Source organism: Mytilus californianus, unplaced genomic scaffold (assembly GCF_021869535.1).
Source record: "Mytilus californianus isolate M0D057914Y unplaced genomic scaffold, xbMytCali1.0.p SCAF_2, whole genome shotgun sequence".
Lineage (NCBI taxonomy): Eukaryota > Metazoa > Mollusca > Bivalvia > Mytilida > Mytilidae > Mytilus > Mytilus californianus.
The window spans coordinates 22,755,073-22,771,498 of NW_026262668.1; the positions used below are offsets into that span (position 1 = coordinate 22,755,073).

The 16,426-nt window shown below is 33.8% G+C and overlaps 1 protein-coding gene and 1 long non-coding RNA gene across 6 annotated transcripts in view; both read right to left on the reverse strand.

The window, feature by feature from the left end:
- Positions 1 to 16,426, reverse strand: part of LOC127729534 (uncharacterized) — a 115,253-nt gene that overhangs the window by 78,827 nt on the left and 20,000 nt on the right. The gene's annotated exons all lie outside the window — the stretch shown is intronic.
- LOC127729524 (uncharacterized) overlaps positions 4,296 to 16,426 on the reverse strand; it is a 29,268-nt gene continuing 17,137 nt past the window's right edge. Inside the window, exons 4-6 of the mRNA XM_052237361.1 lie at positions 15,697 to 15,750; positions 7,690 to 7,850; positions 4,296 to 6,584 (exon numbers count right to left, since the gene is read on the reverse strand). Coding sequence (XP_052093321.1) covers positions 6,201 to 6,584; positions 7,690 to 7,850; positions 15,697 to 15,750 — 599 coding nt within the window. The 3' untranslated portion in view covers positions 4,296 to 6,200. The remainder of the gene's footprint in view (positions 6,585 to 7,689; positions 7,851 to 15,696; positions 15,751 to 16,426) is intronic.

A 16,426-nucleotide genomic window follows, 5' to 3' on the forward strand; every position in this document is an offset into this window, starting at 1 on the left:
TTTGAAAATTTAGTTCAAGTTCAACATTTTATGAACATCAGCATCAGATTGTTCAGCGTAATTTCCAAAATATTTTGAAAGTACAAAATTCGGAGAATCCGGGGGTGCAATATGCAACTTTAGATGATTTACAGAAGCTATAGGCAAAATAAAAAATGGAAAGTCACCTGACGAATTAAATTTAATGAGTGAACATTTAAAATTTGGTTGACAATAGTACCTATAATACTAAAAGCTCTTTTTGATCGTATTTTAGAAGAAAAGAGATGTACCTGAAATCTTTCAGTCTGGAATTATTACACCTTTACACAAGAGTCATGGTAAACCCCAAATTCGTACATGCGTATCACTGCTTGCAGTATCATGTAACGAGTGTTTGAGATAGTACATTTATCTAAAATTTCTCTGCAATTGAATAAATGTCAAACTAAATTGCAACGTGACTTTACTAAACGGGTATCCCCTACAAATGCAGCTTAATTATTTACTGAGGCTATTACAGATGCCAAAGACTGTAAGAAGAAAATGTTTGTAGCTTTTATTGATGCTTCTAAAGCTTTTGATGTTGTGTGGCATGACTCGTTGATGTTAAAACTGTTTTAATCAGGAGTTAAGGATGAGGACTGGTTTTTAGTATACAAGTGGTATCAGCAGATGAGATTAAGGGCTAAATGGGGTAGACAGTTTTCAAAATCTTTAAATGGACAACAGGGAGTTAGACAATGTGGTATATTGTCTCCTACATTTGATATCAATCAATTATTAGATTCGCATCAAAACAAGCATTTGAGCTTCCAAATTGGAACAACACATGCCGCCTCACCAGCGTGCGCCGACTCAACCTCTTTTCAGAAAATGTTAAACTTACAAGATAAAGAAAGATACCTTATTAGTGAAACTAAAAGTAAAATTATGACAATTGATAATAGAAGGAATGAGAAATGTTTTGATGAACTGTATTTACATGACAAACATGTGGAACATGTTTCTTCATAAACACATTATGGAAATTGAACGAAATTCAGTTGAAAAATTTATTAGGGACAGAGAGAATAAAATTAGCTAGCTTTAGACGTACTTGCTATGCGCTGAAAGATGCAGGTGTGCACGGATACAACGGAGTCAACCCAAATATAGTTATGAAGATATGGAATACATATGTACGCCCACTTCTGATTTTTAGGCTAGATTGTGTAACGCTCAGTAGAAAGGAAATGGATGAATTGAACTTTTTTCATAAATCACAACTTAAAAATGTAAAATCTGCCAGAACGAACATCTGATGCAGAAATTTATATACTGTTTGGTCAGATGCCAATGGAAGCGTTCTTACATAGTAAAATTTTGTTAACATTGTGAGAAATAATGATATAGAGAAGGATATTTGTATAAAATATGTACTGGAGGATAACACCTTTCATAGCTGGTTTATATCTGTGAATGATATAATTTCATTGTATGTCTTTGAATCAATATTTGACATTTGAAATTCTATACCGAATAAAGAAGGTTGGAAAAATTATGTGAAAACAAGAATGTGTCCATAGTACACGGATGCCCCACTCGCACCATCATTTTCTATGTTTAGTGGACCGTGAAATTGGTGTAAAACTCTAATTTGGCATTCAAATTAGAAAGATCATATCATAGGGAATATGTCTATTAAGTGTCAAGTTGATTGGACTTCAACTTCATCAAAAACTACCTTGACCAAAAACTTTAACCTGAAGCGGAACAGACGGACGGACGAACGAACGGACGCACAGACCGAAAAACATAATGCCCCTCTACTATCGTAGATGGGGCATAAAAAGAACAGAAACTTTTTGGAGACAGAAGATAATGATTATGGCAGAAGGAAAATCTATTTGTCGTTTTTTACATCCAAATTTTGTCAATGAATTGTTGCACTTTTCATAATATATGGGCCAATACAGGACCTTATTCTATTTCTAGTAAGAAAGTTAATGTTAGTGTATACACTGCAATCGAACCGTAGTAGATTTAATAAGTATGGCTGACATTGATAATACTGAACATTTCCTGCTACAGTGTAGCAGTACAGATACTTTGAGGAGACAGTTTATATTTCAAAGCTAAGAAATCTGCTATGTGACATTTATTATGAAATAGAAAATATAGTCTTTTCAAACAAGTCAATGCTATTGAAAGTGATTTTAGATGTGTCAAGTCCACAAAATTCCAATATTAATACAGACTATCTTACGGATGGAGAAAATAGAGGCCATATCAAGAGGAATAGTATATGCCTTACACCATAAAAGATGTTCAAATATGGATTAAGCTAGCAGTTATGGTGGCAATGTCATTGAAAACTATTTAATATGACATAATATTCAAAGTAAATTTATCAAAATAAGACTTAAATAATCAGTCAATTGTTAAGGACAGGCAATGTTGCCCTATTTTTGCAAAACTTATAGTTGAGTTCGTAAGGCTGAAACTTAAAGTTTATGTGAATGGTTAAGTTGTATAATTGAGTAGTATTTGTAGACCACTTAAATAACTCTTTGCAATGGTCTTAAATAAGGTATAAGTTAAACTTTTGATATATCTGACCAATATCTATATATATAAATATATTATGTAACTCTTGCTATGAGCTATGCACAAAGTCTTTGAACGTGAATACTTTTGTTTGTCCCTAATTCAATTTATTGTATCCCTTTTTGAATCAGGATTTATAAGTCTACTGGTGCAGAGTAAGGCGACTTATAAAAAGTACCTATATAAGTCAAAAAACAAAAATACCGAACTCCAAGGGAAATTCCAAACGTAAAGTCCTTTATAAATGGCAAAATCAAAGGCTCAAACACATCTAACAAATGGAAAACAAAGGTGTGTTATTGGCTTAGAATGAACAATAGAAAGTAAGAACCCATATTCTGCATACCCTATTGATGTGTGAATCAAGTAACAGATTGTGACAGTAACATTGATATTTCGGTGACACGTAAGGTGCTTTTAGATTTTGGTAAATGCCACAGTGGTACTCCAGACAGTGGAGGGAAGAATAGAGAAAAAGAAGAATGGTAAAACACGGACCAGCGACGGATACGTAAATCAGTATACGTTTACAAAGCACGATTGAGTTTAGGTAGCTCTTTCCAAGTTATTTCTTCTGAAAAATACTAGAAATAAAAGTCAAATAAAACTATCAATGATAATTTAAGCATTTTTTAAAATTTTGGATGATTAATTAAATCTCACTCCTGCGCACATGGGCACACGTGTACTAGTTCAAACAACGTGATTCTGATGATTTTTCGATTAAAACCTTTATAACTAACTTTTTAAATTTTTCATCAAATCATATGTATATACGTATTTCTGTTACTCTCAATCTTTTTGACTAGATGCAAACCGCCGAAATTTCAGTAAATACCTTTAAATAGACCAATCAATGTCCAGGTACAAAATAGTTGACCTGTCGTCTGAACAGGTAAATTTCAGCTGTCAGACAACTAATTAGCCTTGGTTGTAATGAGGGGGTATTAAAGTAGGGTTTGTTTTGATAGAAATTATTCATCATGTCAGTTTTATGACTGGTCAAATAAATAATTTACCGGTCAAGTCCGGACAATACAACCATTTTGGAAGCCCTGATCTGGAAACTACTTTTATTCACAAATTTCAGTCTATTTTAGTGGCATTCACCTAGTTCTTTGATGAGGTGACCGCAAAATAAATTGATATTTTCCCCTCATTGTATATGTGACCATATATCCAAGTAGAGTTGCAATCCTGTGTGTAGTATATGATTTACATCACTTTTATGCATTAATTTCAGTCTATTTTCAATAACATCTAATTATGACCATAACCTTGGAAGTAGTGACCTCAAAATCAATTTGGATTTTCCCCTTATTATATGCGACCATATAACCAATTTTTGTTTATAATCTCTCATTAATTATTCGATTTAGCATCAATAAAACACTTTTCTGCTTAAATTTCAGTCTATTTTTGTAACTATGATCTTTACCTTGGATGTAATGACCTCAAAATTAATAACTATCTTCCTATTACTATATGTTACCATTTAACCTAGTATGGCTGTAATCCATAATTAAGTATTTGATTTAGCATCTTGAAACCACTTTTTTAGTGAACCAAAAAACAATAGGAATCTCCTCTTATCATATGTGATAATATTTAAGAGATAACTGTATTGTATTTGAAGCTTTGCGGACGTCCATCAGTAGTTTTACTGTCGCAAATTTAGTTTACCTGGCGACGCGTAGCGGAGACAGGTAAACGGGTATTTTGCGACAGTAAAACTACCGATGGACGTCCGCAAAGCTTCAAATACAATACAGTTATCTCTATTCTAATGCAAAACAAGTACACAGTTCAATTTCAATCATTATTTCAGTGTAAAATTTTCATTAAAGAAATTTCCGTGAAAAGATGTTATCTTCTTTGGCCCCTAAACTAGGTGACGTCATAGGTATGCTTCCGGCGTCAAATGTAAACACCGGGAGTTTTCTGGCATCTTGGTCGCTTCAGAATGTAATAAAATTTGATAAAAAGACGATTTCTAGGTGCAACATGTGAGTTTATTTGCTTATTATTGTAGAAATTACATGTCAATACATTCCGCAATTCAAAATGTCGGCTTCCTTAGTTACAGACAAGGAGATAGAGAATTTTACGCTTACTGTCATCCAATCAGAACCATTTATACAAAATAATTGCATTAGAATACATATTCAAGTATGGTTGCAATTTGATATGAAATATTGCAGTATGAAACCGGAAACGAAAATGACTAATGGACATACAAAAGGGAAAGAATGGTCAAACACTATACCCTGCATAACTATAAAACATTGGGTATAATGATGTCATATCAAAGAGTATTCAAATTTCTGACAGTTAATCGAACAATACAAAAGTTATGCTTTCTTATTGTAATATATGTGGCAATGCTAAAATGTTAATCTTATAAGAAAGGACATGAACAGGGCACACGAACAGAATCTGGCCTGGTTTCCTTCAATATCTACATACTGTTTAATGAAATAACTAGAGGCTCTCAAGAGCCTGTGTCGCTCACCTGTATTTACTGATGCTTTGGAAATCATGTAAAATAAGGTTAAAATCATAATTAATAGTATTAGATATTAGATATTATAATGATATCTAAGATAATAACAAAAAACAGCAAAATTTTTGCCAAATTACTAACTCAGGGGCAGCAACCCAACAACGGGTTGTCGGATTCGTCTGAAAATTTCAGGGCAGATAAATCTAAATCTGATGAACATTTTTCCCACCTGTCAGATTTGCTCTAAATGCTTAAGTTTCAGAGATATAAACCAAAAACTGCATTTTACCCCTATTGTCTATTTTTAACCACGTCGGCAATGATGGTTGGAAGGCGGGGTCATCGGACATATTTTTAAAACTAGATACCCTAATAATGATTATGGCCAAGTATGGTTAAATTTGTCTCAGTAGTTTCAGAGAAGAAGATTTTTGTAAAAGATTACAAAAATTTACGAAAAATTGTTAAAAATTGACTATTAAGGGCAATAACTCTCAAAGGGGTCGACTGACAATTTTGGTCATGGATACTTATTTGTAGATCTTACTTTGCTGAACATTATTGCTGTTTACAGTTTATCTCTATCTATAATAATATTCAAGATAATAACCAAAAACTGCAAAATTTCCTTAAAATTACCAATTCAGGGGCAGCAACCCAACAACAGATTGTCAGATTTGTCTGAAAATTTCAGGGCAGATAGATCTTGACCTGATAATCAGTTTTACCCTGTCAGATTTACTCTAAATGCTTTGGTTTCAGAGATATAAGCCAAAATCTACATTTTACCCCTATGTTCTATTTTTAGCCATGGCGGCCATCTTGGTTGGTTGGCGGGGTCATCGGACACATTTTTTAAACTAAATACCCTAATGATGATTGTGGCCAAGTTTGGTTAAATTTGGCCCAGTGGTTTCAGAGGAGAAGATTTTTGTAAAAGTTTACGGACGACGGACGCAAAGTGATGAGAAAAGCTCACTTGACCTTTCAGGTCAGGTGAGCTAAAAAATACATTTCACTTTTGAAAATAATTCATATCAGGTGAGGATTGAGATCTGACAAAAAGTTTACTCCTTTCACACATTTGGTTGGTATCTCAACAATTATGTACAAATAATGTCTAATTTAGCTATATAGCTGCAGTAGCAGCAGCTTTGAACACATCTGCAACACCTGTATTTATTTTAGCTGAGCAACTTACATAGTCATTCATGCCAAGAATGTCTTTCACATCACTAGCTGTTTCATCATTGATTATGTTTTTTTTTTCTTTCTGAAGTTTTTCTATTTTTTTCTTATTTTCCCTTATGTCTATTTTATTTCCTACTAAAATTCTGGGTACTTCTGGATAGTTTGTCTTTAATTCTTTATTCCAAACTGAATTCACATTAGAAAAACTATCTTGATTGTCTACTGCAAAGCACACAATAAATACATCAGCATCATGATAGGCTTTGCTCCTCATGTCGGCAAAATTTTCTTGACCAGGTGTGTCCCTCACTTTAAGTTGGACCTTTGAAAGAGAGAGGAAAAATGTAGATTTTTAATTTAAAATTCTTAATGTGTGTAAGTGTTCTTTTAATGTTTTTCATTTGTATTGTTTGTATAGTAAAACTCTATGAAATTTTTTACACTTAGATTGACATTAAACATTTCGGTACTCACTACTGACATGAAAATAAGAATAATGGGTTATTAAAGTTAGCATTTACAAAATTTTGAAATTATTATAAATTAAGGAATCAAATATCTCCCTCATACAAAGTTCTGATTCTTTACCCAGCTTTGACTATACTCCTTTGTCTTATTTGGTTTAAAAGCTCTCCATTTTCTTAATAAGTTTTGGGTTTTCAAATATTTTGGTTTCAAGCATCACTGAAAAGACATTTATTGTCAAAATGCGCATCTGGTGCAGAAAATAGGTAATGTTAATGTTATTGCACCACTCAGCCTTTTTTCATATATTTTTTATGTAATTTGTATATATTTTCTTACTTTTTTATATGTGTATTTTGATTAAAACATTCATAATTATTGTTTTAATAATCAGATAAAAACATATGTATGCCATCATAAAAACTCATCAAATTATAATTTAGTCAAAAAACTTCATGGAAGTTTATGTAACTTGAACATTTAACTGGTAAATGGACATAATTTTATTGTGAAGTTAATATATAGATACACTCTGTGGCTGATTTTTTTTTTAATACACAAAATTTGTTAAATATTCAGGGAGTTTTACAAAGCATGGACAACAGCTTCAATTTTAGTGGACCTGCTTTAATAAAATAATCAAAATGAACGTATATTCAATACACCATGACGATGAAAGGATTTATGTTGGATTATAAGCTACACTGCATTATAAAAGTTTGTGAGTTATTTGAATGTAAAATTTTGTTAAATGGACTAAATAATGATAGAAATAGGGTATACAAATTTTAATAGAGTTATTTTCTTCGGTCTTTTTAAACTGGTAAAGCAGACACAGACTATATATTTTGTTTTTTGGTGAAGTAGTGTTTTCTTTTAGAATAATTGTACACTGATTGTCCCCATTGTTATGAGATACTGTATAGCTTAATCACTATCCTCAAAATGCTCTTTTAACATACCTCTATTCCTTGAACTGTAATTGAGGAATTGTATGTTTGAAAGCAAGTTGGTATATGATTCTTCTTGAATTCTCCTGTTTTAAACACTTCTATAAGAGATGTTTTTCCACAGGCCCCATCTCCAACTACGACTACACATACTTCTTTGTAATGCTTATTATCTGCAGTATAAGAATATGTATGTTTACAATTGTGATTTTGTTTTATATTTGAGATAACCTTAATTAAAATTGAGAATGGAAATCGGGAATGTGTCAAAGAGACAACAACCCGACCAAAGAGCAGAAAACAGCCGAAGGCCACCAATTGGTCTTCAACACAGCGTGAAAATCCCGCACCGGGAGGCGGGCTTCAGCTGGCCCCTAAACAAAAATGTGTACTAGTTCAGTGAAAACAGACGTCACACTAAACTCCAAAACATATAAATGAACTAAAATTAAAAAACATACAAGACTTACAAAGGCTAGAGGCTCCTGACTTTGGGCAGGCGCTAAAATGCGGCGGGGTTAAATATGTTTTGTGAGATCTCAACCCTCCCCCTATACCTCTAGCCAATGTAGAATAAACAAACACACAGCAATACGCACAGTAAAATTCAGTACAAAAAAAGTCTGAGTTCCATGTCAGAATAGGTAACAAAAGAAACTAAGAACAAGAGGCTGTCAGAGAGACAGCAAACCGGATTTTCCTGCAGAGGTTGAACCCTGAACAGTTGAGCAAGTATGGACACCACATTTAAACTTAAAACAGCTCTGAATTTGGATTGTGATTGAATATTTGACACATCATAGGTTTGTGACACAAAATGAATGTAGTCAAAGAACTGATATATTTGAAATTGGACATTTAAATACCTATTATGGTCCAATATCCAAAATCTAAGTACATATTAGAATCAGCATATCAAAGAACCCCAAGAATTCAATTTTTGATGAAATCAGACAAAAGTTTAATCTGGACCCTTTGGACCTCAATGTAGACCAATTTGATAAAGGAGCCCACAATCCAAAATCTCTCAATACATGGTTAGATTCAGCATTTCAAAGAACCCCATAAATTCAATTTTTTGTTGAATCAAACAAAGTTTAATTTTGGACCCTGATTTGGACCAACTTGAAAACTGAGCCTAAAAATCTAATATTTAAATAGAGTTTAGATTCGGCATTTGAAAGAACCCTATATATATATTTAATTTATGTTGAAACACAGGTTAATTTTATCCATAATATTTTCTGTGCAAATGGAAATAACTCAAACTGGAGAAATAGTTCTCTAAAATAAGATATGATGCAATTTTTCAAATTATAATCAATAATATTATAACAACAACCAGTGATGACTAAGTTCTCTAAAATTAGATATGATTTAACACTCAAACATTGTTAGAATCAGCATATCAAAGAACCAAAGAATCCAATATTTGATGAAATTAAACAAAAGTTTAATTTAGGACCCTTTGGACCTCAATGTGGTATTATCTTATTAATAATGAAAAGCTCAACCGTTTACAAGTTCTTAAACAGGAGGGGGGTGGGATGACCCAAGGGGACTCACCTTATATTTGATTTGATTTGTTGTATTGTCCCATACAAGAATATATATGGTTTTGGGGTAGGGATCTTGACCATTTACAAGTTTTCAAAAAGAAAGGGGGTGGGGGTTACCCCAGGGGACTATCCCTATATTTCATTTGATTTGTTTTATTGTCCCATACAAGAATATATATGGATTAGGGGTGGGGATCTCGACCGTTTACAAGTTCTCAAACAGGAGGGGGTGGGGTGACCCCAGGGGACTCGCCTTTTATTTCATTTGATTTGATTTACTGTCCCATACAAGAATATATATATGGTTTTGGGGTGGGGATCTTGACTGTTTACAAGTTTTCAAAACTAGAGGCTCTCAAGAGCCTGTGTCGCTCACCTGTATTTACTGATGCTTTGGAAATCATGTAAAATAAGGTTAAAATCTTAATTAATAGTATTAGATATTAGATATTATAATGATATCTAAGATAATAACAAAAAACTGCCAAATTTTTGTAAAATTACTAACTCAGGGGCAGCAACCCAACAACGGGTTGTCGGATTCGTCTGAAAATTTCAGGGCAGATAAATCTAAATCTGATAAACATTTTTGCCACCTGTCAGATTTGCTCTAAATGCTTAAGTTTCAGAGATATAAACCAAAAACTGCATTTTACCCCTATGTTCTTTTTTTAACCAAGTCGGCCATGATGGTTGGAAGGCGGGGTCACCGTACACATTTTTTAAACTAGATACCCTAATAATGATTATGGCCAAGTATGGTTAAATTCATTTGTCTCAGTAGTTTCAGAGAAGAAGATTTTTGTAAAAGATTACAAAAATTTACAAAAAATTGTTAAAAATTGACTATTAAGGGCAATAACTCCTCAAGGGGTCGACTGACAATTTTGGTCATGACAACTTATTTGTAGATCTTACTTTGCTGAACATTATTGCTGTTTGCAGTTTATCTCTATCTATAATAATATTCAAGATAATAACCAAAAACTGCAAAATTTCCTTAAAATTACCAATTCAGGGGCAGCAACCCAACAAAAGGATGTCAAATTTGTCTGAAAATTTCAGGGCAGATAGATCTTGACCTGATTATCAGTTTTACCCTATGTCAGATTTACTCTAAATGCTTTGGTTTCAGAGATATAAGCCAAAATCTACATTTTACCCCTATGTTCTATTTTTAGCCATGGTGGCCATCTTGGTTGGTTGGCAGGGTCATCGGACACCTTTTTAAAACTAGATACCCTAATGTTGATTGTGGCCAAGTTTGGTTAAATTTGGCCCAGTGGTTTCAGAGGAGAAGATTTTTGTAAAAAGCTAACGACGACGACTGACGACAGACGCCAAGTGATGAGAAAAGCTCACTTGGCCCTTCGGGCCAGGTGTGCTAAAAAAGGAGGGTGGGAGTGACCCCCCCTGGACTTCCCCTATATTTCATTTGATTTGTTTTATTGTCCCATACAAGAATATATATGGTTTAGGGGTGCGGATCTTGACCGTTTACAAGTTCTCAAACAGGAGGGGGGTGGGGACCCAAGGGGACTCGCCTTATATTTCATTTGATTTGTTTTATTGTCCCATACAAGAAAATATATGGTTTCGGGGTGGGGATCTTGACCGTTAACAAGTTTTCAAAAAAAAAAGAGGGTGGGGGTTTCCCCAGGGGACTTCCCCTCAATTTCATTTGATTTGTTTTATTGTCCCATTCAAGAATATATATGGTTTAGAGGTGGGGATCTTGACCGTTCACAAGTTATCAAAAAGAAGGGGGGTTGGGGTTACCCCCAACGACTTCTTCTATATTTCATTTGATTTGATTTATTGTCCCATACAAGAATATATATGGTTTCGGGGTGGGGATCTTGACCGTTTACAAGTTCTCAATAAAAAGAAGGGGGTGGGGGTGACCCCCATGGACTTCCCCTATTATTATATTTTCATTTGATTTGTGTTTTTGTCCCATACAAGAATATATATGGTTTAGGGGTGGGGATCTCGACCGTTTACAAGTACTCAAACAGGAGGGGGTTAGGGTGACCCCAGGTGACTCCGCCTTTTACTTCATTTGATTAGTTTTATTGTCCCATACAAGAATTTTTATGGTTTCAGGGTGGGGATCTTGACCATTTACAAGTTTTCAAAAAGCAGGGGGTGGGGGTTACCCCAGGGGACTTCCCCTCAACTTCATTTGATTTGTTTTAATGTCCCATTCAAGAATTTATATGGTTCAGGGGTGGGGATCTCGACCGTTTACAAGTTATCAAAAAGAAGGGGGTGGGGGTTACCCCCATGGGCTTCCCCAATATTTCATTTGATTTGTTTTATTGTCCAATTACAATAACAATTACTTTTGATTCAAATCATATACAGTAAAAAATGAAACTTAGTTTATAAAGAGCAGATCTTTACAAAGATAACATTTTTCTTTGCAATACACAAGTTGATATATGTCATGTTAACGCAAGTGCAAGAGTGGGTGTATGTGTGTGTGATTGTTTTCTTTTCCCCTTTTTAGCTCACCTGGCCCAAAGGGCCAAGTGAGCTTTTCTCATCACTTGACGTCCGTCGTCCGTAAACTTTTACAAAAATCTTCTCCTCTGAAACTACTGGGCCAAATTTAACCAAACTTGGCCAATATCATTATTAGGGTATCTAGTTTAAAAAATGTGTCCGGTGACCCGGCCAACTAACCAAGATGGCCGCCATGGCTAAAAATAGAACATAGGGATAAAATGTAGATATTGGCTTATATCTCTGAAACCAAAGCATTGAGAGCAAATCTGACAAAGGGTAAAAATGTTTATTAGCTCAAGATCTATCTGCCCTGAAATTTTCAGATGAATCGGACAACCCGTTGTTAGGTTGCTGCCCCTGAATTAGTAATTTTAAGGAAATTTTGCCTTATTTGGTTATTATCTCAAATATTATTATAGATAGAGATAAACTGTAAACAGCAATAATGTTCAGCAAAGTAAGTTCTACAAATAAGTCAACATGACCAAAATGGTCAGTTGACCCCTTAAGGAGTTATTGCTCTTTTATAGTCAATTTTTAACAATTTTTCGTAAATTTTTGTTATCTTTTACAAAAATCTTCTCCTCTGAAACTACTTAGATGAATTTAACTAAAGTTGTAAACAATCATCATTAGGGTATGTAGTTTAAAAATTGTGTTTGATGACCCCGCCCTCAAACCAAGATGGCCGACATGGCTAATAATAGTACATAGGGTAAAATGCAGTTTTTGGCTCATATATCTAAACCCAAAGCATTTCTAGCAAATCTTTCAAAAACAAAATTGTTCATTAGGTCAAGATCTATCTGCCCTTAAATTTTCAGACCATTCAGGCAACCCGTTGTTGGGTTGCTGCCCCTGAATTGGTAATTTTTAGAAATTTTTTCAGCTTTTGGTTATTATCTTGAATATTATTATAGATAGAGATAAACTGTAAAGAGCAATAATGTACAGCAAAGTAAGACCTACAAATAAGTCACATGACCAAAATGGTCAATTGACCCCTTAAGGAGTTATTGCCCTTTATAATAAATTTTTAACAATTTTCATAAATTTTGTAAATTTTTACAAAATAATTTCCACTGAAACTACAGGGCCAAGTTCATTATAGATAGAGATAATTGTAAGCATCAAGAATGTTCAGTAAAGTAAGATCTACAAACACATCACCATCACCAAAACACAATTTTGTCATGAATCCACCTGTGTCCTTTGTTTAATATGCACATAGACCAAGGTGAGCGACACAGGCTCTTTAGAGCCTCTAGTTATTATAACGTTGATATTCATATAATATATATTCATAGTCATGACAGTAGAAAAAAAATGTAGTCAATTATTAATTTTTTTGTTTCCTGTATCAAACCCCTTAACACCATAGTCAGGTGGTGATGTACAGGGATTGTAAAAGCCTGACTACTGAAAAACAAATAAAAAAAAAAAAAAAAAAAAAAAAGTATCACTTTTCGCTACTTATAGGTCTACAACTCAACAACAATTAAAGCTTAAATCCTGAAAACAAACTTGACCTACATTTTCTCACGGGAAGCAACATATCTAATTTGAAAAGATTTCGCCAAATTGATTTCAAGTAATTACACAGACACTGTTTCGCAGCCAACCGCCCAGCCTTTCCCAAGAGAAAATGAAAACGGGATCCATTGGGATCCAAATGAAATCCCGGTGAAATCGGCGGGACAAGCCGGCATAAGCATCTGAAACTGGGATCCCATTCAGGATAACTGTCTGAAGCCGGGATCCCATTCTAGTTGAAACGGGATAAATATCTGAAACTGGGATCCCATTCGGGATAACTGTCTGAAGCCGGATCCCATTCTAGTTGAAACGGGAAAACATAAACCAGAATTTTGAGTGGAAAAATATGTAAGTGTTTGGTAAACAGAAAGTTGTTGATTGCTGAATCTGAAAACGCATATGGATCTATTCAAATAGCATGATTGTTTTAACAAATATGTTTTTTATCCATTTACAGCCACGTAAGTAGTCCAAATAATTATGACGTCTGGCAAGGCTAGTATTTTAATTTTTTTCTGGGACGCCTTCCTTTTTTGTCAAACATTTTTGAAATACACAATTATTTATGACATAAAGCAAAGCTTATTGGTGTTAATTAACAATGTGTATGACACCAAATTTTTGCTTTGACGCCTTCCTGCGACGATGTAAGGCGTCAAAGAAAAAAAATTTAATAGCCTTTCAAGACGTCTTAATTTATTGGACTTAGTATTTCTAAGTCAGAAAATGCCGAGATTTTCGCGATAAAAATGGCAGGGCGTCCGAGAAACGTCAATGGCTGTTTTGCCAGACAAGTTGGGGCATTTCTGATTTTTTCCAAGTTTACATAAGTGTTACATTAATTGTTGTCCGGCATATGTCAATGATAGGCCAATGATTGACATCGTAACACGTTGGTTTATCCACTTATGTAAAATGTAAACAAGTCATGACCACATGTTTTTTGTTTGTAATTGTACTGAACAGTCCGACCCTAGAAAATACCGTCCTAGATAATGCAGCCACTAGTTCATCCGCATGCAGCCTGTGCCGATTAAATTAGAGTTGTTTTTTTCTTATATTTAAAATCTGGCTAGTAATAAATTATTTTATGCGACACCCTTGATTTATTTTTATAATACCGTTACCGGTATAATATGGGGCGAGATTGTCATATCGACGTTAGTGTACTGGATAAATACGTCATCAAATTCTGATTACGCTGATTATGGAGGAATACGATGCAGATGTTTTCAGATAAATGCATTAACAATTAAAGTTAACTTGTGTATATGTGTATATAATGATTATAAAAAATAATTCATTGAAGAACTAAGATTTTTTTATGGTTTTTATTTGAGCAAATCGACATCAGAAAGTCTGAAAGCATTAACTGAAAATATATCTATTTTTAACATAAAACAATGAATAATCTTGTTGTCACATAACAGACATAACTGGTAGATATGTAAAAATTTAATTGAGTTGTGTGAATGGTTATTTGGTGAAAATAATAAGTCGCTAGTTGTTTATCTTCGGGGGATAAAAAAAGGGGGGGGGGGGGGGTAATTAATTTGATTCCAAATGGCTTCCAATCTACTGTATAAACATGCAATAATATTTCTATTGAATTTATTGCTTCAAAACGTCTTGAACAATTGATTCTTTGTGGATTTTTTTGATACTTTTAGGGGATTTAATGATTTGCTTAAATGGAGCTGCAAGTTTTGACAGTAAACAGATTGCATGCAGATTCCAGTTACCTTTACTCAGCAATACTAGTTGGAAGTACAGAGACAGCAAATTTATTTACAGAAAGGAGGAGAACTTTACATCATGTATCCTTTCGCAACTTGCGCAAAGGTAATAAATAAATAAACCAGGAATCCCAGTGGAGTCAAGAACGTGCATGGAATTCCAGTATATCCTGCTGGGATTTATTTCGAGATCCCCATTTTTTTTCCGGGAATCCCAGTATATTCCAATCAAAATCCCACAATATCCCAGTATATTTCCACTGGGATTTATTTCAGGATCCCGATTTTTTCCGGGAATCCCAGTATATTCCAATCAAAATCCCACAATATCCCAGTATATTTCCACCGGGATTTACATAGGAATCCTGCTTCTTTTGCGGGAATCCCGAAATTTTATCCCAGTGGAATCAGGTGGGATTCCAGATATATTTTCTCTTGGGTTGTACATCACCAAATTAATAATCGATATTTTCCTTTGACAATCTGGTTAAAAATGACGCAAAATTTCAACAGCTATAAAATCTGCATATATATGTTCTCAAAGAGACCACTGAAGAAAAATAACTCTACTGCCCTGGACAATATTAAATGGACACTAATATTTTTCATGAATCCTACTTTCTCTCTAATTGGCAGACTGTTACTGTTTTTTCCCAAATCACTTGTAACTTATTTACCTCTACCATTTCCTACACTTTCTTCTTCTTTTACCTCTTTGCATACTTCTTTAACTTAAAATGAAACATCACATTCTTAGCATAAAATAACAAAATTTATACAGATATAATTAGAAAATTAAATACACAAACACTTTTCAGAAGTTACAACTACTGATTGATAAACATTTTGCAATAGAATGTATAATGATATTTAAATATATATTGTGCCTTGTATTTTTATAAAGAGTTTATCTATCATTACTAACTCCCAACCAAAGACTGCAACCCTTGCTTTAATCAGAGCTAAACCTTATAATAAGGATCATCCAAAGAGGACCTTCCATACACTATTCAGACACAAATTTGGTTAAAATTTGCTTTGTACATTCAGAATACAAAGATGTGAATGAATGGGATCTTTGTGCCACCAATGTCACCATGACGCATGTTTGCAACCAAAATCATCATTTTCAGAGGGTGGTCAAATCTTCTATCCAATGAAGTTTAAAAAAAAGTTTAAAGGCAACACAATTTGGAAAATTAGCCACTCATTCAAACTAGAGGCTCTCAAGAGCCTGTGTCACTCACCTGTATTTACTGATGCTTTGGAAATCATGTAAAATAAGGTTAAAATCATAATTAATAGTATTAGATATTAGATATTATAATGATATCTAAGATAATAACAACAAGAGTGCACACGCTGAAATGTCTCGCCTTCTTTACTAATCATTGATATCATGTTGAT